We start from the raw sequence: 23,050 nt of genomic DNA on the forward strand, positions 1-23,050 counted from the left end.
CAATAGCCATTTGTTCTCTTTTAGATATGTCTCAAGATTCGTCAACAATAATACAAAACTTTGAATCACCAATTTTCCTCACGGATTTCTTTTTGCACTTTGTTTGCAAATACTTGTAGAATCTCTTTCTGAATTGCAGGAGATGTATATTTAGCATTTTTTGGGGCATTGTCCATCACAACATTACATAACATCTTTATTATATGATGCTAAGAGTTTTAACATCTCAAGAAAGTTACTTTGATTTTTCGACTTTGCACTTTCATCATGTCCTCTGAATGCACAATTTTGAAATGTAAGCCATCGCACTACTTCAATTGAAGTTTTTATTCTTAAACGATTATCTTCAATCAATTGTGGATTAGGCTTTTCAAATGCCTGATTAATGTGACCTTCGGTTTTCTTCAAATTTTCCCAACATATTGCTGAATATCCATGAGCTGAATTGGTATCTTTCCCCATATGAGATAACAAAGAACAATCTTTACCCCCAACCATTTTCCAATTTCTGAATCCTTGTACTGTAAAAACATTTGATCCGGATTTTCCTAATGGGTCCTTTGGAAAAAGGAAACATGGAAAACAATAAGCTGCATCCGTTGTAGGGGAATATTCTAGCCATGGAAATTTCTTAAATCAATTAGATTGGAATCGACGCGGGTGATCTGTCGGACCTGAAGAAGGGTATTGATCTAAGTGAAATTGATAAGGCCCGTAATGTATATATGCATTGACAATATCTTCCTGCTCCTTTGAAGGGTAACTATCAATTGACTTACGCAAAGTCGGATCACGCATCAAAACTGTATTTCCAATATTAAATGTAGGTAGAGCTGTAAATGCATTTGTTGATTGTTCATTATGGGTAAAATTCTCGGGATTTACATCAACATTCGTTTCAACAGTCACATTAGGGGATGGGTCTTCAATGTTCAATTCAAAAGGAGATTTTGCTTTCGAAAAATAAGAGTCAATTGTTTTTCTCTTCATATTTCAAGTTTTCAACCTAGAAAAAAATAATATTATTTTGATCAATTACACGCTAAATAATTCATAATATCGTTGAGTTATAATAGTAATTTATGACAAAACTATGCGATTATATTCGTCTAATTAAATTACATATATAAAGTAATACAATTTATAATCTAATTTAACTCACTTAATTTGGTTATATAACCCTAATACATATATATTAAAAAAATAATAAAATTACAACAAAGAATAAAAAAAGTCAGAAAAGACGAACCTGAAGGTACCGAAGTAGGCTACTGTTGAAGCTTGAAGGTACTCTGTAGTTGTTATTTTATTAGGTTGGTAAAAGGGTAAAAAAAAATATATATACTTTAGAAATTGTCAAAGAGACAAAGACTCAAAAGTAACCTAGCCCCTAAGCCTATATATATAGAAGTACTTTTTGTTTCCTATATTTTATAGGAAAAAGAATTCAAAGATTCTTTCCTAATTTTGTGTCAGCCGCCTGACATGTATGCATGGGCTATTTTTCTTTCTTTTATTTTATTTTATAACTTGGACTTCAACACTATTTTTTTTTTGGGCCAAGGGGGTGGCCATGGCCCACTCAGGCCTCCCTAATTCCGCCCCTGCTTCTTTCTGACTATGGGGTTTTGACGGGCGATGGGTTAATTTGATTATGGAGTGTGTTTCCTCGATGTCATACTCTTTTATTCTCAATGGAGGAGTGTATGGATCGGTTCTACCTTCTAGAGGGCTCCGTCAAGGAGACCCCTTGTCACCGTATCTTTTTATTCTGATTGCTGATGTTTTCTCTAGAATGTTACAGAATAAAGTACGGGATAACAAGCTCCATGGAGTGAAGGCGAGCAGGAATGGACCGGAGATCTCTCATCTCTTATTTGCTGATGATAGTCTTCTTTTTGCAAGGGCAAACCGACAGGAATGTGAAGAAATCGTTGATATTCTCAACCAATATGAAGTAGCATCCAGACAGAAAATTAATTATGATAAATCGGAAGTGTCCTTTAGCAAAGGGGTAAGTGACGAGCGCAGATTTGAGTTGTTGAGTCTTCTTAATATGAAACTGGTGGACAAACATGAGAAATATCTTGGCATTCCCACAATTGTTGATAGATCGAAAAGAGCGGTATTTGGAGCTCTTCTTGACAGAATCTGGAAGAAATTACAGGGGTGGAAGGAGAAAATTTTTATCAAGAGCAGGGAAGGAAGTTCTTCTTAAATCTGTGATTCAGGCAATACCCACATACCTGATGGGGGTGTATAAAATTCCAGAGTATGTCATTCAGAGTATTAAATCGGCCATGGCAAGATTTTGGTGGGGGTAGAGTGGGACTCGCAGAAAAGTACATTGGATGAGTTGGGATAAAATGTGTACTCCGAAATGTTTGGGTGGCTTGGGTTTTAAGGACCTAAGCCTCTTCAATGATGCTTTACTTGGGCGTCAGGCATGGAGATTGATTCGCAGACCTGAATCATTATTGGGGAAGTGATGCGTGTGAAATATTATCCTCACTCTACTTTTCTTGAGGCAAGGCTTGGCTACTCTAATAGCTATTCATGGAGGAGTGTGTGGAGCTCTAAAGCTCTAGTGAAGGAGGGATATATTTGGCGTGTGGGGGTTGGTTCAAATATAAATATATGGAGGGATCCATGGATTGCAGATGGAGAGGGTCATTTTGTGACCACTCCGCAAAGAGGTGAAGTGGAGAAATAATGTTATGGAGATCATTGACACTGATAGAATGGAATGGAGAGTGGACTTGATTGAGGATATATTTGAGGAGAGGGATGTGCGGTGCTCTTGTCTATTCCTCTAAGTTGGCGTAGGCAGAGTGATGAATTACTTGGGCGTTTTCCTTCGACGGGGAATACTCTGTGAAAACTTCGTATACGCTGGGAAAGGGTTGGTAATTTTGACGAGTTTCACAAAGCCTTTGTGGATATTTGGAAGATCAATGTGTTCCCAAAGGCTCGTCACTTTCTATGGAGAGTTTGTACTGAAACTCTCCCTGTTAGGAAGTTGCTGCTCAAGCGTCATATGGCTGATAATGCGTGCTGCCCTTGGTGCTAGGAGGATGATTGCCTGGGTCATGCGCTCTTTGATTGCATTAGAGTAAGAGAACTTTGGGGGGAGCTTGGTTGTATGGCAATGGTACGATGGGAAGACAAGGAGAGCATGTGCGATATGGTGGAATCATGGGGTAAGCTAGACTCGAAAATGGTGCAAAGGGGAGTGTTGCTAGAATGGTGTATTTGGCATGAAAGGAATTTGAAGATATTTGAGAATAAAATAACTCCTAATTTTGTGCTGCTGGAGAGAATAGCTCGGTGTGTGGAAGAATTTTAGAAGTTATACTTCTCAAATTCGCAAATCAGCAGGGGTGCATTTGGCCTCTAGCTCTAAGAGATGGATTGCTCCTCCTAAGGGGGTCCTCAAATTAATTGCCGATGCATCCTTGGAAGAGGAGGGGTGGGTTGGATGGGGGTTGTGGTGAGGGTCTGCACAGGCAGAGTAGTATTTGCGGGGACGAGGAGAATTAGAGCTAACTAGCCAGCTGAAGTTGCCGAGGCCAAAGCGCTCGATATGGCCCTCAAATTAGGAAGACAGCGTGGCTTGGAGAACATTATCTTGGAGTCAGATTGTCAACTCCTAATTCGAAGACTCTCAAGAGGTGCCTTATTTTACACAGATCTGGACTCAATCCTTGGGATATTTTGCATGCTTGCAAATCTTTTGTATCGATTAGTTGGGCTCATGTCAAGAGGGAGGGTAATAACGTTGCCCATCACCTTGCTAGGCTTATTCCGTTTGGTACTGAACAAGTGTGGGATAATCATTGTCCACATGAAGTTTCATCTTATGTAACTATGGATGCTTGTATCCTTAGATTGATTTTAATACGAGTACCGTTTTCCTAAAAAAAAAATAAAAAATAAATAAAGATTAGTACCCGTGCGTTGCACGGTGGTTTTAGTAATTTTTCTACGGAGTATATTTTTTTATCTTTTGTTGTTGATAACTTTCTAATATGATTTGGCTCGTTATTTTTTTAAAAAAATTTATTAAATAAATATTAAAAAAAAAACATGTACATAAAAATGGTTATTATTTAATATTGTATCATAATGTAATATTTACGATGTTATTAAAAATATATTAAAATGATGGTTAGATTAAATATATTAATGTTGTATAAATGTATAATTTATTAAGCTTATACGTTTAGAGTGGAAGCTAAATAAATGTGTGTTTACTATTAATTTTTTTTTAAAAAAATGTGTATTATTGATTTGGTTAAAAAAATGTATAATTAGCTACCAATATCTATGTCTATTTAATATTGTTGTATTATGAATATCCAAAAGTAGTGTGGAGTATATACAGCAATATTGATGTCAAATTCAAGTTTCACACCTAATTGGTCCTAGTTTCTAGCAAAAAAAAATAAAATAAAATGATGACATCATATGTAAAATTTGGAAGGAAAATTTTTTATGAGAGTTTGACACGTAAGTACTTTAAAAAAATTGATGACATCATCAATATTTTATTTTAGTAATAAGTTAATAGATACTACTTATATATTTTCTCTTTTTTTAAGTAAGAGTTGAGGGAGAAGTAAAAATTCGGGTACACTATACTATTTTCATAATTTGTCCGCCAGTGTTAACTTTTATACCAATGTGTCACAAGGGTGTTAATTTTTGGTCAATTGGCCAAATATAATACATTAAAACTATAATACAATAATAACATTAAAAGTATTGATCCGTATTCTGGGGTATCACAAACACTAATTATCGACTAAAAGAGTTGGTTTAGGTCATGTTAGCTTGGATAAATTAAAATTTCTCGCCAATTATTACTCTTGTCTTCAATAACAATAATAAGCTTATAGATTCGGTGGTGCCTGGGTAAATAGTTGTTAAAACGGTCTCAATGTGTACTTTTTAAGTTTTTTAAAGCATAAAAAAAAACCCAATAAATAGTTAAAACTAAGGGCATGTTCTGATGAGAGAAGGAAATTAAGATAAGAACTGAACTGAACTGAAATGATTGGAGCTGAACTGAACTAAACCAAACTAAACTGAACTTATTAGAGCTGAACTCAACTGAAAATAAGCCGAAGAGAACAGACCCTAAAAACTGTTAAAATGGTGTGTTAAATAATATGAATTCGTCCTAATAATTCGCTAATGTAATAGCCATGTTTTAAATCAACTACATACTACTCCGTACATTACTAGTAATGCAAATGCATCACAACTACAGATGGCAATGGATCGGATTTGGATCGGGTGGAGCTTCACCCGCATCCATCCATTATCCTAATTGCTCCATCCACATCCATCCGTCATCCGCTTCACCCATCATCCATATCCGTTCGTCCATCATCCGCGGATGAAACGGGTGGAGCGGATGATAAATGGATGAGTACTAAAATGAAAAAAAAAACTCAGATAAACTTTAATTTTTGGTTATTTATATAATAATTTTTTTAATTTATTAATAAAAAAGAAACAATAACAACATATTGTTTGAAAAATTAATTTGCAACAAAAAAAAGACAAGTAATTTTCTTGCACATTCTATATTTTATTAGTAAAAATCTTTGATTAAAAATTTAATATATGTTAAACGGATGGGTGGATGGTTAGCGGGTGAAAAAAAATATCATCCACATCCGATCCGATCCATCATCCGCTTCATCCGTCACCCGCTTCTCATCCATTTAATTCGGGTTTTCGTCCATTTATTTTAAGCAGATGGAGCGGATTAGCGGATATCCACCTAATATTGCCATCTCTAATCACAACTCACAAATACAACTACTGGCGAAGACGTTACGCTAGTGTTATTTTTGTTTCCTTAAAAACGGAATGAATGAAAATCACAAAATTACACTCACCTACATAATTGACAAGTGTCCTTTAATTTTGCACTATCAAACCATTCAAAGTAAACGGTGCTTACAAATCCTCAAATAATGGTGAAAATGTTACTGAAACTGCTTCTGACGGCTGTTCTTGTAATCTCGACCCACACCAAATGGGCGAACTCTGACTTGCAATCGCTGAGTCGGGAGCTCTTGGAAGCGGCGAGACAACCGGAATTGGTCCAATGGATGAACCGGATTCGGAGGACGATTCATCAGAACCCAGAATTTGGGATTCGAAGAGTATGAAACGAGTCGAATCATTCGCTCCGAGCTTGACTCGCTGGGAATTCAGTATGCATGGCCTGTTGCCAACACTGGGGTCATCGCTTCAATCGGGTCGGGTCAAAAGCCCGTTTTTGCTCTCAGGGCTGATATGGATGCTCTTGCTTTGCAGGTTTTCTTCCTTTCTTTCTATTTTTGGCCAATTTTATGGAATTAGCAACTTCATCAGAAAATACAACATAATCAGGGGTTGTTTTTCAAGTTTGCGGTAAAGCCGCTAATAATTGTTTATCAAGGTGATAAACTTGGCTCGCACTACTTATAAAAATATTATTGGCATATTGGTATAATTTTTCTTAAGGAGTACAAAAATGCTAAAAATTTAATAAGCACGTTGTATACATAAAAGCTACGGAAATTTCATCAAATGTCCATGAGTTAATTTTTTATTCACCAAATACCTATAAAAACTTTTAAATTCACTAAATAATCCTGAGTTTAAGAAAAATGTCACCAAATGCCCTTACCGTTAGTCATTAATGATTAATATGCCACGTGGCAGCCTCAAATTAGTTGTTGTAATATTTCTTAATTAACTATTAAAAAAAACTTTAAAAAAAAAAAAAAAAAAACTTTAAAAAAAAATTAAAAAAAACCCCACCCCACCACCAGCCACCACCCAGATCCCACCCCTGCGCCGGTGGTCCCTTTTCGCCGGCGAGGGCAGCCCCCCCACCCTCTGACACCCCCTCCCCTACCCCAGCCTCTTCTCCCTCCGTTTCCCCTCCCCTTAAACCCCGAAAACACCCCCCTTCCTTCGCTGTCAGCGCCCAAACCTCCTCCCCGGCGCCGGCGAACCACTTTCGCCCCACCCCCTTTCCCCCCTAAACCACCACCCTAAAAATCGAAAAACCCCCAAATCGAAACTCTAGATTTCGATTTGGGGTTTTTTCGATTAAAGGGTTTTTCGATTTTTTGGGTGGTGGTTTAGGGGGGGAAAAGGGGTGGGGATGGCGGCGCCGGGGAGGAGGTTTGGGCGCCGGTCGCGAAGGAAGGGGGGTGTTTTCGAGGTTGGGTAGGGGGTTTAAGGGGAGGGGAAACGGAGGGAGATGGGGCTGGGGGTAGGGGAGGGGGGTTCGGAGGGTGGGTGGGGCTGCCCTCGTCAGCGAAAAGGGACCACCGGCGCAGGGGGAGGGGTGGGATCTGCGGTCGGGCCGTTTGGGGTGGGGGTGGGGGTGGGTTTGGGTATTTTTAAATTTTTTTTTTTTAAAGTTTTTTTTAATAAGTAATCAACTAATATTACTACAACCATTTCGAGTCTGCCATGTGTTAACCGCCATTAGTCATTAAGGGCATTTGGTGACATTTTTTCAAACTCAGGAGTATTTAGTGAATTTGAAAGTTTTGATGGGTATTTGGTGAATAAAAAATAACTCATGGGTATTTGGTGAAATTTCTGTAAAAGCTAATTTGATATTTTTATTGCACACTAAAAGTTTAAAAATCTTTAAATGGACAAATAATAAAATCAAATGAGCTACATAGTAAAAACAAATGTCTCTAGTGCACCTGCTTAGCGGCCTCTTGTGTGTACTCGGGTATATATGTAAGATATTTTCTTAAAATGAAGTTAAAACTTTATTTTTAAACATTATGAACATTTGGTGTCTAGGTGAGGAAACCAAAAGGAATTTGAACTTAATTCATGACAAAATAGATATTATTAAGATTTAAAATACTGGGTGTGCTATGATCCTCAAAGCCAAAAAAAAAAAAAAACTTTTTTTTTTTTTTTTTTTTTTTTTTTGTGTGCGCGCACGCAATGTGTTGCACTAAACCTTCATTTATGATACCCTTGTAAGAAACTATTTACAAAATGATTAAAAAGTCATACTTGTAGCAATTTACAAATCAGCAAAATGTCTGTTATGGAGTTTCAGATATTAACTTAGTTTATTCTACTACACCTTAGAGAGAGAGATCAGTTGCATAGTGAACTATTTAAATTGCGACAGTTATGACTTTTAGGCTATGTTTGGATAACAAAAAATGGAAGAAAAGGAAGGGAAGGGAAGGGAAAGCGAGGGAGACAAACTTCCTTGTTTGGATAATATGTTGGGGAAGGGAAGGGAAGGGGAGGGGGATGGAGGGATCCATTTTCCCTCCTCCTTTAATAAAGACCATCCCTTCAAAATTGGAGAGATTTGGAGGGAAAATGGAGCTCATCATTTCCTCCACTTTCCCTTCCTTTCCCTCCCTTCCATTTCCCTCCCTTCCATTTCCCTTCTAATTTGTTATCCAAACATAGCATTAGATAGTGCTTTCATCTAGTAGACTTCATTTTGCCAAGGTTAAAACTACCAATTCACTTGCTGCCTAGTACAGAGAACTTTCCATATTCCCTCATTGAAAATGAGCAGGCTAAGAAAGAAGCAGAAAGATTCAGGAGTCATTGGCCCGAGCAACGAAAAGAAACAAGCAAGCCTGAATTCCCCTAATTCTTGTAAGGCAATCCTTAATACAAGTAGAGCCAGACAATAAATGATGACTAGCAATAAATATAAGCTTTTACGGGATCAACCTTTTTTAAAAATAGATTAAAAAAAAAAAAGAAATATATAATCCCAACTGTTAGCATGTAGGGGTTGCAGCCACTTTCTGTAGCACAATAGGTTGCAAAAAACTGTCATGCACCACCAATCCAAGTGCTGGAATATTGTGCATCCAGTCTTGAGGATTTTTTGGGGATAGGATTACATTTTTTTTAATGAATAAGTTCTAATTACTTAAAGACTTTTGATGTTTCTGAATTCAAAATTGGTATTTGAAATTTAACTTGGAATTTGAAGGAACTGGTTAATTGGGAGTTTAAAAGCAAAAAAGATGGGAAGATGCATGCTTGCGGTCATGATACTCATGTGGCAATGCTACTTGGGGCAGCCAAGTTACTCCAGGGCAGGAAAGATCAGCTAAAGGTCAATTGTGAAATTTTAACTAAATTTACACAATATTTATTAGCTGATTATGCTTCCGTAGGCTGATTTTTTTTCATTGCAAATACAAAAAAGGGCACAGTCAAGTTTGGTTTTTCAACCCGGTGAAGAAGGTTATGCTGGTGCACACCATATGATCAAAGAGGGTGCTGTAGATGATGTCGATGCCATAATCAGCCTACATGTCCTGCCAACAATGCCCACTGGTAGTATTGGTTCCAAGGCAGGCCCAGTTCTTGCTGGTACCGGGCTGTTTACAGCAACAATTAGAGGAGAAGGTGCACATGGAGCACAGCCCCATCTGAGTAGAGACCCCATCGTTGCAGCTTCATCAGCTATTGTAGCACTCCAGCATATCATTTCTAGAGAAACAGATCCTATTGAGTCAGGGGTAAGTCTCATTTTTACTTCTGTGCATGTTAACTTTCAGAATAAGCACAATGAGAGTCATTGCATGCTCATTTTCTCTGTCCTGGTCTATCAATCATTATTGCTACTCTATCCTTCTAAATATCGTTTCTAATGAGCTGAAGAAAGTGGGAAGTCCTCAATCAGACCTTTAAGATGTATAAGTCAAGCCTCAAGGTCATGGCCTCATGTTTTTTAGATCATATGGAATTTCTGCATCTACAGTAATATTAAATTACTGATTTTTCAACACTGAATAGGACTGTTTACCTGCAGAGGAGCTATATATTGATAGATTAGTAGCCCTAATTTGAGGATGTCTTGATCCAAAAAAAGCTATGACATAGTTTGATTATTACCATTACATGATAATAATTGAAACCTGCATAGTTCTTTACAGCTCACAATTAATCAATCAATCAATCAAAGCCTTAATCCCATAAGTGGGTCGGCTACATGAACCAAAAATGATTATTCCATATGGTCATCCATAAAAATCTTCCTCTTCCACCCCTTACGATCAAATGCCTCATTCCAACCAAGTCATTTTTTGTCTCTCTTTCCCTCGATTAACCCCTCCATGGTCTCACTCTTCCACTTTTCGTACCAGTGCACCATCGGGTCTCCGTTTAACCGCTCATAGGGAGACATATATAATATTGTGTCCCTAAACCAAAGGCCACATTTCTATTTAGACTGTCCGAAAATAATAAGTTACAACTCTCCAATATTAACTAGATTGAATATATTTCTATAAAAGTAGGGAGGTAATAGTCATAGAGATGCATATTAAATTCTTCTAATCTAGAAATTGCTTCTTGTTTCAGAAAATACATGCTGATTTTGCCTAATTTGTCTGCTTCATGGATCATACAGGTGGTGACTGTTGGGTACTTAAAAGGAGGCCAGGCAAGAAATGTGATCCCTGAGCAGGTAGAATTCGGAGGAACATTTAGAAGCTTGACTTCTGAAGGTCTCACCTACTTAAGAGACAGGATTAAGGAGGTAACGGTTTGTGCGTCCAGTACTCCAGTATGTCCTAATATTGTCAACAAGATAGAATTAGAAATAAAATTAATATAACATAATTGCAGATTGTGGAGATGCAATCTTCAGTGCATCAGTGCCATGGTGAGGTAGACTTCTTTGAAGACATGCCTATGCCGTGTCCTGTGATGATTAACGATCAGGCCCTCCATGACCATGGGACACAGGTTGTGGAGGCGCTGATTGGCAGGTCCAAGTTGGAAGTCTTTCACTTGACCATGGGATCAGAGGACTTCAGTTTCTTTTCTTCAAAAATGCCAGCTGCTATATTTGTTCTCGGAATAAAGAATGAGACCCTGAAATCGGATAAGCCATTGCACTCCCCATACTTCTTCGTTGACGAGGAAGCTTTCCAGTTGGGGCTGCTTTCCATGCTGCACTTGCTATTTCTTACTTAGAGAAGCTTGAAGGTTCTATCGAGAGTGTGTAAGAGCAAGCACGATGAGATCATGTAGACTGTAGTTGTGAAATGTCCTTGATGTGTGCATGTTGGCTCTCAGAGAATGTCCTTGCAAGTGTTTGATGTTGTACAGCAAATCTGATACTTGTATAGTTGTATGAATAACAAACAAATGTGAAATGTGTACTGATTAACTGCACAATTAACTCGGGTAATATAAATTAAATCTACTGCATATAGTTCAATAAAACTAAACCCAATCAAAGTATAATTGCTGTATCGCCCAGTCCTTTATCGGATCTATTCTCTTGTCGGCTCTCACTTCCTCTCAGCCGAGTTTGCTGACTGGGTTTACTGTTCTCATGTAGGATGTTATCAGACTGACTTACTTCTATTGGCGCCACTCTGTTGCTCGTTTTTTAGAGTTCCTCACCCTTAATATACTCGTGAGCTTTGCCGACACAGCCTCCAGGTTTGGGAAACTCTTCCTGAGGTAAATATCTTTTGAATCTAGTCATTCAATCCATTCATTAGTGCCATAAGGACTATTTCTTGCTGAACTTTCGAATAGTATTTTCTTCATTGTTAAATCTATTGACGTAGTCCCTTAGAGTCTTGGAGACTCATCTTTCCTTTGCACCACTGCCATCAATTCTCCTAAACGTTCACTGCATGCATAGCACTATTGCTTACATACTGGCACTGATAGATAATAGGTTTATATTATCTTGTTAATATTCTGTAAAGATATATCTTGTGTAATTAGGTTTCTCATAATTAGGTTTGTAAACAACTATATATATTGTTAAATGAGAATACTCCAACCAAGGAGAATTACACTATCTTACAGGCACTATTGTTTATATACTGGCCAGCAAACACCTGCACCAGTTTCTCAAAACTATCAATAGAACCATGTTCCAAATTTGAAAACCAGTCCGATCCGATGGTGCTTCAGAAGGGTTGTTGGGAAGGCCTTACACCAAACGACATCTGAATTGGTGTATAACATGTGCCCTTCGAATGATGCTACATATCTCTTCGGGCCGTCTTTTCCATCATATTTGCATGACGGCATTTTAATTTTTTCCATTGGTTACTCCAAAATTTCTTGGGTGAATGGTGATGCTTTAGGCTTAACAACGATTTGAGCCATACGCCTTATCATACCGACGATTGTTCCCTGCCTCGTGAACCCGAGTTTAAATAAAGGTCATAAGAGGCTATTTTTTTTTAGTTAAAGTTTTAATATACTAGTCAGTAAGAATAATAAAGGTATGTTAAATTTTGATACTATATCCAACCTAATGTCATATGACATGTATATGATTTAGGTATATAGTAATATATTAAAGACCGCATAAGTTTTGACAAAGGTAGCTAGTTTGATATCAATTACGCACATATGGATTTTCAGGGCTACAATAATATTATTGCATCACCAATTCACCATCACTATTGTCGGATTAAGCTGTATCCCTCATGAAAAAAAGGAACTATAATAACACCACATGTATATAATATCCAGTATCTTAGGTACTGTTATGTACTTCTTCTGTTTATTTTAGTTGACATGTTTTTTTAGTCACGTTTACCGATATACAAATTAAATTATTAATATCTTTAATTATGGATAAGCAAAAATTATTTTGAAAATATACATTGTGACGAATCTAATAAGATTCCACTTAACTATATTTTTTGTTACGTATAAATCACAAAAACATGACTGAAGGGAGGTGCATGAATAGTAAATAATCAAACGTGTTAACTAATAAAAAACAGAGGTAGTAGTTTGCAAACATAACAAATTAGCCCGCCTTTTTGTTAATTTTATATTAAATTCAAAGAGGCCGCCTATTTTAAAAGTTGCAGATTAGTACTTTTGTTCAAAGAGATCATTATACAAATAACAGGTCTCTTATACTCCACATCGACCACATGTATTTTTATACAACTTTTTAATAAAGTTATTTTGGATGCGCCACTTAGTGAGAGTGTAAGACTAGGGGTGAGCAAAGACCCAGGGTACCCGGTACCGGACCCGGAACCGGTTAGGATCCGCCGGGTCCGGACCCGGAACTGGTCCCACCGGTTCCGGGACCGGGTCCAAAATGTCGGACCCGGTTGTAACCGGTTCCGGGACCGGGTCCTAAAATTTCGGACCCGGTACCCACTGGGTACCCGGTTTAAACCAATTCCAGTTCCGGGTACCCGGTCCCGGATCCAGACAATCCGGGTACCCGGAACCGGTACTGATTTAGTTATAAAAATTTTTTTTGTTTTTTTAAAAAACCCAACAATTATGGCCCAATATTCCAGATTTTACCCTAAGTATATAAAGCAAAAAAAAAAAAAAACCCTATTCTATCCTCTCACTTTCTCACCCTACTCTGCTTCTCTGCTACAGTGGTACTCACCACTCTCACACTCTCGCTCTCCTCTTGACTGTCGAGTGTCGACCACCGTTCACCGTCGAGCGTTCACTTCTTAATTCCTCCAAAGGTAATTTTTAAACTTTGCATATCAAATTATCAATTGCGAATTTGCGATTATGTATTTATTCGGTTTAGATCTGAAAAACGAAAGCTAATTTTTAGGGTTTTAATCATGAATAGTGTTAATTATGAAAATTACTATTAAAGATGAGTTTGAATCATGATAAAATTACAAATTACAAGTACAAATTAGTTAAACATTCAGATTTGTTCCTTCCCTTGAATTCTCTAGTATTTTGGGTGAATATAAACTCGATTGTGTTGATTGTGCTTCTTCCCTTTCGTTTTAACTTATGTTTTTTTTTTATAAAAATCATATTATCGAAGAAGAATCGTGGGGTTTAATACTTTAATGGGTTTAATCGTTTATTCTCAGATTTCGCAAGTTTAATGGTTTTTATTCTGTTTATTTTGCTATTTTTTAGGCATTTTTATTGCGTAATCTATTGAATTACTGATCTTTCAGTTTCTAGGTTTTACTTTGATATGTTGTGATGTTGTCATTGTGTCAAGTGTCTTGATCTGTTTAGTCTCAAGGTTTAATGTATTGATGTTGTTCTGCTTCTTTGCATTGCTGTTGTGTTGGTGTCAAGTTTCATGAATTGATTTAGTTTATGGGTTTAAGCTATTTCTTGTTTTATTGAGCTGGTCTTTTCTGAAATTTGTAGTTGTGGAGAAAGATGTAGATGGTGATGCATGTGCAGGAACTACAGTTGGATTTCTATGTAGAATTCTGCTTGTTTAAAAGGTTTTTATAGAGGAGAAAGTGTTTCAACAACTAAAGGAACCTTCTTTTCATAAGATTAATTACCATTTTTTCTTTATTAAGTTCCAATTCCTTTTTGTATTCTTCATGAAGATGATGTACTAGGATCTGTGCATATTGTCTCTCCTTTCTTTCTTTGTGTTTATGTGAGTGAGACAATATCAGTTCTGACTGTTGTATGTATTTGTGTAATGCATATAATCACTCTCACTTTGTGTAATGTTTATGTCTTATTAAAGTTTAATTTGTTCCTATTTCAGAACTATGAGCAATACCGACAATTCGTCAGTCCCTATGGATGATGAAAGTGAGGTTGGAAACGAGAATGCAACAACCAAATCAACCAAGGTTGGTGACAAGAGGAAGTCTGAATACTGGAACCATTTTTGGGATTTTAGAGATCCAGTAACCAAAAAAATTGTTCAAGTCAAATGCAAATATTGTGAGAAAATGCTAACAGGTAATACTAATAATGGAACTTCTTCATTAAAGAAACACCTTGGTGCATGTTCAAAATACCCTCCAAATGTAGACAAAAAGCAAAAACTCATTTCTGTTTACAAGTCTCCTGAATCTGATGCTACTATAGTCTCTAATTGGAAATTTGATGAAACTGCTTGTAGACTTGGTTTGGCAAGAATGGTTATTGTTGATGAACAACCATTTTCTATTGTTGAGCGTGAAGGTTTTAGGTATTTTTGTAGTGTTGCTGTACCTCAATTTCATATACCTTCACGTTTTACAGTTGCAAGAGATGTGAAGAATATATTTGTTTGTGAAAGTGGAAAATTAAAGAAATTAATTGGGTGTTTGAAATCGAGAGTGTCACTAACAACTGATTGTTGGACCTCCATTCAAAATTTTAATTATCTTTGTTTGACTGCTCATTTTATTGATGATGATTGGAAGTTGCATAAAAGAATTTTAAATTTTCAATTAATGGATAGTCATAAAGGTAAGGAAATTGGAAAAGTTGTGGAGGCATGTATTCTTAAATGGGAGATTGAGGATCGATTGTTTTCTTTAACTGTTGATAATGCTAGTTCAAATGATGTGGCGGTTGGATATTTGAAAACACATTTTCATGATAAACTTGTTTTGGAGGGTTCATTTTTTCATATGAGATGTGCTTGTCATGTTCTAAATTTGATTGTGAAAGATGGTTTATCTAGTGTGAAGTCTTCGATTGCTCGAATTCGTGCTGCTGTTAGATATGTGAGGAGTTCACCTTCTAGAGCTAAATTGTTTGCACACTCTTCTATGTTGGTTAAAGTTTCTTGTAAAGGTTCAGTTTGTCTTGATGTGGCAACTAGATGGAATTCTACCTTTCTCATGCTTGAAACCGCATTGAAATTTGAAAAAGCTTTTAATAGGTTTGCGGAAGATGATCCTGATTTTAGTAGGGAACTCAAGGATGGAGTACCTACACAAGAAGATTGGGTAAATGCTAAAGTGTTGTCTTTGTGTTTGAAATTATTTTATGAGTCTACAAAGAAAATGTCGGGTAGTTTATATGTTACTACAAACTTGTATTTTCACGAGGTTTTGGAGGTGTTAAGTTGTTTGATAGAATGGGAAAACTCTACAAATATGGATATTCGTATTATGGGTAGACAAATGAGGGAAAAGTTTGATAAGTATTATGGGGATCTCGGTAAAACTAATATCATGATGTTAGTTGCGGTTGTTTTAGATCCTCGATATAAGCTTAGGTTTTTGAAGTATTCTTTTAAAAAACTTTATCCTAACGACTTTGCCAAAGTCGATGTTATTTGTGACAATTTGTATGACAATGTTCAGAAGTTATTTAACCATTATGATGCTATTATTGCTTCTTCCTCTTCCAAGAATAATCGTAATATTAATGTTGCCAATGTGGATAATGGTTCTGAAAACTTGAGCTCTTCAAATAGTGAGCAAATGAAAAAGTTTTATGATGATTTTGATGAGGAAGAAAGTGATTTTATTGTTGAAAAAAGTGAATTGGATTATTATCTTGAAGAAGCTCGGGAGAGAAGGGTTGAAGGGGAAATGTTTGATATTTTGGGTTGGTGGAAAGAAAAAAGTGACAAATACAAAGTATTGTCAACATTGGCTAAGGACATTTTGGCTATACCAATTTCTACGGTTTCTAGTGAATCCGCATTTAGTACATCGGGTCGCATACTTGATCAATTTCGTAGTAGTTTGGGGCCAAATATGGTGGAAGCTTTAGTTTGTACTCAAGATTGGTTAAGGGCGTCAAATGTATGCATTGATATTGAGCGCTTCCTTGAGGATGTTCAAAAATATGAAGAAGGTAATACACTAATACTTCTATTATTTTGTATATTTATCTATTTTATTTCTCTAAGTTTATTACTTATATTGTTTACTGTTTTTTTTAGAATTGGATGGTAGTGACACTGGCATCACACAAGTTAATGAATTTGTTGGAAATAATTGATGTGACAAAGGTTTGTATAATTGTATTCTTAATTATATTGTATGAAAAGATATCAAATGACAAATATTCTAAGGACATTTTGGCTTTTGTTTATAGGGAATTTGTGCTTCCTTGTTGGCTGCTGCCTCTTTGCTTTGTTGTCTGCTGTATGCTGTCTTTCTCCGTTGCTTAGATGGTTGCTGACTTGCTGCTGGTCTTGTTGCTGGCTGATGGTGTGCTCAGCTGCTGCCTGCTGATGGTGTGCTCAGCTGCTGCAGTGCTGCCTGTTGCTGCCCTTCCTTTTCTTCCCTTTTTTTTTCTGAACTTTTATTTAAGTAGTTGTTTTGGTTATGTTTGGATGTTTGGACTTTGCAGCATTGTTGAAGTTTGTTGTACTGATATTTTAGGTTGTTGAATTGGTACTTTTTGGCTTATTAGTTTGTAATATTTGTATTTTGAAATATTTGTATTTTGCTAGCCTCCAAAACTAATTTAGGGATATTATTATGTTAATATAACTAGCCTGCAAAATTCCATTATATATAATAATATATTATATAACAATTATAAAGAAAAAAACAGTATTTTACTACGTTGAATAATACCGGGTACCCGGTTTTGGAACCGGTTCCTACCGGGTCCGGGACCAGTTCCAAAAAATTTGGATCCGGTATTAACCGGTTCCGGGACCAGTTCCAATTCTTGGGACCCGGTTATAACCGGTTCCGGATCCGGGTATTACAAATATGACCGGGTACCCGGTCTTGCTCACCCCTATGTAAGACCATCACCATCCCATAATGCAACTAGCCAACTACTGCCGAAGACGTAACGCTATTTTATTTCCTTATAAACGGAATGAACGAAAATCACAAAAATACACCCACCTATTTAACTGTCCTTTTGCACTATCAAGTATCAAACGATTCAAAAAGCTGCTTACAAATCCTCAAATTGTGGTGAAAATGTTACTGAAACTGCTACTGACGGCTGTTCTTGTAATCTCAACCCACACCAAATGGGCGAACTCGGACATGGAATCGCTGAGTCGGGAGCTCTTGGAAGCGGCGAGACAACCGGAATTGTTCGAATGGATGAACCGGATTCGGAGGACGATTCATCAGAACCCAGAATTGGGGTTCGAAGAGTACGAGACGAGTCGACTCATTCGGTCCGAGCTTGACTCGCTGGGAATTCAGTATGCATGGCCTATAGCCAAGACTGGTATCATCGCTTCTATCGGGTCGGGTCAGAAACCCGTTTTTGCTCTCAGGGCTGACATGGATGCTCTTGCTATGCAGGTTTTTTTTTTTTTTTTTTTTTTTCAATTTGAGGCGTTTGGTTTGCAAAATGATACGATTTTGGAATCAATTCATTCTAAACCCATATGTAATATCTATATTCCGCAAACCAAACTCCAGCTAGTAACTGACAAATTAGGGAGAAGAGAATAGAATAGCTTTTGTATTGCTTGATTATTATTAATCAATAGGTTGAGTATTTATACAAAACCTAAGCTCATAAGATAGGAAATAATCTTCCTAAAAGATATATGTCTAATCATAAACCCTAAAGATATATTTTCAAAATAATATCTTAACATAAATATCCTAATTAAATATATTATTCTCTTAAATGATATCTACGTGAAATATATCACACATATATTTTCCGATATCTCTAACAATAACTTATCATGTCGTTAAAGTTTGTTATATATACCCTGATATACCATATACCTATAAATATTTCGTTTTTATTTTGATGATTGTTTTTTATTTAATAGCAAATCAAAAGAAAAAAGTACACCGAAGAGTATATAAGATGTCCTTGATAACACACAATCACATGTTTTTCAAGAAACCCGGACTCCCACGCCACTAATTAACATATAATTGCCACAATCCCTTTGTCTATATTCTAGTACAAAAATCTGCTATCCTCCTTTAGCTTTAGCTTAGCAGCCTTCGCCCCTAAATAATACTACTCGTACAGTCGTACTGTAGAAAACCTTATACGCGCCTGAATGGCTGGGTGTGTACATAGAAGCTAATTTGATATTTTTATTGCTCAACATAAAATCTTAAATGGAAAATTTAATTAAAATTTAATGAGCATAACAAATTGCATTCAGTGCTCTGTCTCTATATGTACTTGAGTGCAAACATAGTCCAACTTTTATTTTTACAAAGTTTGACATGATATGATGTTTCAGATATCTTACTACTTCAGTTTATTCTACTCCACCTTGTTAGAATTTTCGTCTATTACACCTAGGAAATCAGTTTCACTGTGAAATATTTTCCATAAGTCTTCTAGCAATTTAATTGTGTTTTTGTTTTGCTGCTATTGTTTACGACAGTTCCTTGTGATGATTATGCTTGTGTGCAGTGCTAGACGCTTTCGTTTCTCTTTTCTCGGACAAATAAGGTTTCATTTTGCCAATTCTGATTATGTACAAAGTATAACAGAAGAATACTTTTCTTACATTCATAAAAATGACTTTCCCTTGGAAGTTTTAGGCACAAACTGGTACCCAGCTTAGACTACGGGCCTATTCATCTCCAATCAGTTCAGTTTCATTCCTAATTTTCTTCTCTCATAAAAAATCATTTCAGCTCCAGTTAGTTCAATTCAGCTCAGTTTAGTAAATCAGAATAGACCCTACATCAAAGTACACCGGTAGTTGGTAGTATAGTGATAGTTACAAGTTACAACTACTAAAGAGACTTTTTATAAATTTGCTGATTCCTGGGGTGAAACTAACTGAATACTGTATATAACATCCCAAAAATTAGCCGATTGAGGCTTGGGCTTAGTTTAAAGTATTGCCTTAGCTTTTGGATAGTGCTTTCATCTGATAGGGGGATACAGCAGTTGTTTATTTCTATTTCATGGGCTAATGAGGCAATGACTTCTTAATCTTTCTGCACCTTTCCTAGCCTGCTCATTCTCATGAGAATATGGCGATTGAAATGTTCTTGTGTATAGATGGGCAATCCTTAACACATGCAGAGCCAGACACATATAAAAGCTATACGGAATCAAACTATTTTTTTATATCTAATCCCGACTGCAAGCATGTAGGGGCTGCAGCCACTTTCAGTAGCACAATAGCTTGCAAAAGAACTTTCATGCACCACCAATCCAAGTGCTGGAATTTTGTGCATCCCGTTTTGAGGTTTTTGGGGGTTGTAGTTCTAACTACTTAATAACTCTTTGTTTGTGATTTCTGAATTTGAAATTGACATTTGTATTTAACTTGGAATTTGAAGGAACTGGTTGATTGGGAGTTTAAAAGCAAAAATGATGGGAAGATGCACGCTTGTGGTCATGATACTCATGTGGCAATGCTACTCGGGGCAGCCAAGCTACTCCAAGGCAGGAAAGCTCAGCTAAAGGTCAGTTGTAAATTTTAGCTAAATTTTCACAATAGTAGCTGATTAGCTTCCACAGGCTGATTTTTTTCGTTACAAAAAAGGGCACAGTCAAGTTAGTTTTCCAACCCGGTGAAGAAGGTCATGCGGGTGCATACCATATGATCAAAGAAGGTGCTCTAGATGATGTTGATGCCATCATCAGCCTACATGTCCTGCCAACAATGCCCACAGGTAGTATTGGTTCCAAGGCAGGCCCAGTTCTTGCTGGTATTGGGCTGTTTAAGGCAACGATTACAGGAAAAGGTGGACATGGAGCACATCCCCATCTCAGTAAATACCCCATCGTTGCAGCTTCATCAACTATTATTGCCCTCCAGCATATCATTTCTAGAGAAACAAATCCTGTCGAGTCAGGGGTAAGTCTCATTTTTACTTCTGTGCATATTAACTTTCAGAATAAGCACAATGGGAGTCATTGCATGCTCATTTCCTCTGTCCTAATTTGTCAAATCATCATTGTTACTCTATCCTTCTAGAAATATTTTTTACTGAGCTGAAGAAAGGGTGAAATTTTTGGACCATGGAGGGTTAAACGAGGGAGAGGGAGACTGAAAATGTCTTGGTTGGTTGGAAGGAGTTAGGAAGGATATGAAGTTTTGGGATTTTCATGAGGATGAGGTATTGTATCGTAAGGGATGGAGGATGAGGATCTTTGTCGATGATTACACGAAATAATCAAATTTGGTTCATGTAGCCGACCCCACTTATGGGATTAAGGCTTTGATTGATTGATTGAAGAAAGAGTGAAGTCCTTGATTAGACCTTCAAAATGCATAACTCAGGGTTTGATTGTCTTGATAGATTAGTAGCCCTAATTTGAGGATGTCTTGATCCAGAAAACAGCTCTTTATGAAATAGTTTGATGATTACCATTACCTGACAATTAATTGCAACCTCAGGGAGACATATATAATACTGTGTCTTTAAACCAAAGGCCACATTTCTATTTTGATTGTCTGAAAATAATAATTAAAACTTTCCAATATTAACTAGAGGATAAATTTCAACAAAAGTTGGGAGGTAATAGTCATAGAGATTAGAGATGCATATTAAATTCCTTTAATCTGAACATTGTGGCATTTGCTTCTTGTTTCAGAAGATACGTGCTGATTTTGCCTAATTTGTTTGTTTCATGGATCATACAGGTGGTGACTGTTGGTTACTTTAAAGGAGGCCAAGCAGGAAATGTGATCCCTGAGAAGGTAGAATTTGGAGGAACATTTAGAAGCTTGACCTCTCAAGGTCTCACCTACTTGAGAGACAGGATCAAGGAGGTAACACTCGGTGCATCCAGTATTTCCTAATATTGACAACAAGATAGAATTAGAAATAAAATCAATAATACATAATTGCAGATTGTGGAGATGCAATCTTCTGTACATCAGTGCCATGGTGAGGTAGACTTCTTGGAAGACACTCCTATGCCTTGGCCTGTGATGGTTAACGATCAAGCACTCCATGACCACGGGACACAGGTTGTGGAGGCGCTGATTGGCAGGTCCAAGTTGGAAGTCTTTCACTTGACCATGGGATCAGAGGATTTCAGCTTCTTTTCCTCAAAAATGCCAGCTGCTATATTTGTTCTCGGAATAAAGAATGAGACCCTGAAATCGGATAAGCCAGTGCACTCGCCATACTTCTTTGTTGATGAGGAAGCTTTTCCTGTTGGGGCTGCTTTCCATGCTGCATTCGCGATTTCTTACTTGGAGAAGCATGGTGGTTCTAGTGAGTGTGTCTAAGAGTAAGCACAATGAGAGCCTGTAGACTGTGTAGTTGAGAAATGTCCTTGATCTGTGTTGTACAGCAAATTAAATCTGATTTTTGTATGATTAATGAACAAATGAGCGTGTAATGATTAATTTGCGGCACAATTAAATCCAATAATATAAAATTAATCTACTGCATATGTCCAACTTCATACTGACAGTTCAATAACACTAAACCAAACTACAAAAATTTACCAAAAAAATAACAGATTTTAATGTTTATTGGTGTGTATTACTCTTTCAATGTTATGTTCATTGGTGATTTGGTGTGTACTGCACTTTCCTACTTATTTCCTAAAGTTTTCAAATAAAATTAGCTTAATTTCGTGAAAATTTGTTTTGAAATAAAAATTAATGCGAAAACTAAGCTACTTAATCTAAATTCATAACTATAAAAGCTTTATGCATATAAGTTAAAAGTAATTTCAATTAAATGAAAGTCCAAAGAAAATAAGTTTGAATGAGTAAAAAGCACATGAAGAGGATATACTCTTATGACATTCCTAATGTGAATTAGTGATTCTAATTAAAAGAGAGAGTATACAGATTTTTTCTCCCTTAAGATTTCTTACTTGTATATAACTTAATTAAGGTTGCATTCTTAAAAAAAAAAGTTACATTCTATTCAATTGATTTTTTTTTCTGAACTTGTTAGACATTATTAGAACTTGGGGTTAGATATTATTAGAACATACATAGTATTTTAATTGTTAAAATAAACTTTGGTAACCTTTATCAGCTAACTCATTAAACGGCATTTGGGCAGCTTAGTAGATCGAGCATATAATTATCGAAGAGTTAACTCAATACAAGGGCTTTTTGGGCAGTACTTTAGCATATCGAGCATATAATCGAAGACACTTGTTCTCTCCTTTTTCGCTTTGGCAATTAGAGTATGTCTACCGAAAGACAAATCGCGCAACAAATTAAATAGCTAATGTGGGCTATTTAGTATCTAATAATATGGATATTGATGTTTGTATAACTAATGTCTATTCTTTCTTCTGATGCATTAGGAATTACCCTCAGGAAGAGAACTTCTTAATGTTTATTTTTCTTACCTTTAATAAAATAAAAATAAAAATTAAAATAAAAACATTAATTAAATAGCCATTTTAATAATTTAGTGTTTATTGCAAATGAGAT

General features: G+C 36.4%; 3 protein-coding genes across 3 annotated transcripts in view; 2 read left to right on the plus strand and 1 right to left on the minus strand.

Moving 5' to 3' along the window:
- The window catches only part of LOC110695687 (lysosomal Pro-X carboxypeptidase-like), a 98,056-nt gene that overhangs the window by 36,370 nt on the left and 38,636 nt on the right, over positions 1-23,050 (minus strand). The gene's annotated exons all lie outside the window — the stretch shown is intronic.
- LOC110695690 (IAA-amino acid hydrolase ILR1-like) lies at positions 5,688-11,264 on the plus strand. The gene is given in 8 exon segments (XM_021872923.1): positions 5,688-6,164; positions 6,166-6,333; positions 9,011-9,136; positions 9,230-9,241; positions 9,243-9,545; positions 10,439-10,567; positions 10,657-10,957; positions 10,960-11,264. Coding segments are annotated over 8 exon segments (1,296 nt in total). The 5' UTR covers positions 5,688-5,987; the 3' UTR covers positions 11,040-11,264.
- On the plus strand, positions 13,024-22,042 carry LOC110695689 (IAA-amino acid hydrolase ILR1-like). Its single transcript, XM_021872922.1, has 6 exons — positions 13,024-14,733; positions 16,816-17,999; positions 19,974-20,099; positions 20,180-20,494; positions 21,284-21,412; positions 21,494-22,042. Exons 2-6 carry the CDS (start codon positions 17,499-17,501, stop codon positions 21,875-21,877), a joined length of 1,455 nt encoding a protein of 484 aa, XP_021728614.1. The 5' UTR covers positions 13,024-14,733; positions 16,816-17,498; the 3' UTR covers positions 21,878-22,042.

This window comes from Chenopodium quinoa, unplaced genomic scaffold, assembly GCF_001683475.1.
Source record: "Chenopodium quinoa cultivar QQ74 unplaced genomic scaffold, ASM168347v1, whole genome shotgun sequence".
Classification (NCBI taxonomy): Eukaryota; Viridiplantae; Streptophyta; class Magnoliopsida; order Caryophyllales; family Amaranthaceae; genus Chenopodium; species Chenopodium quinoa.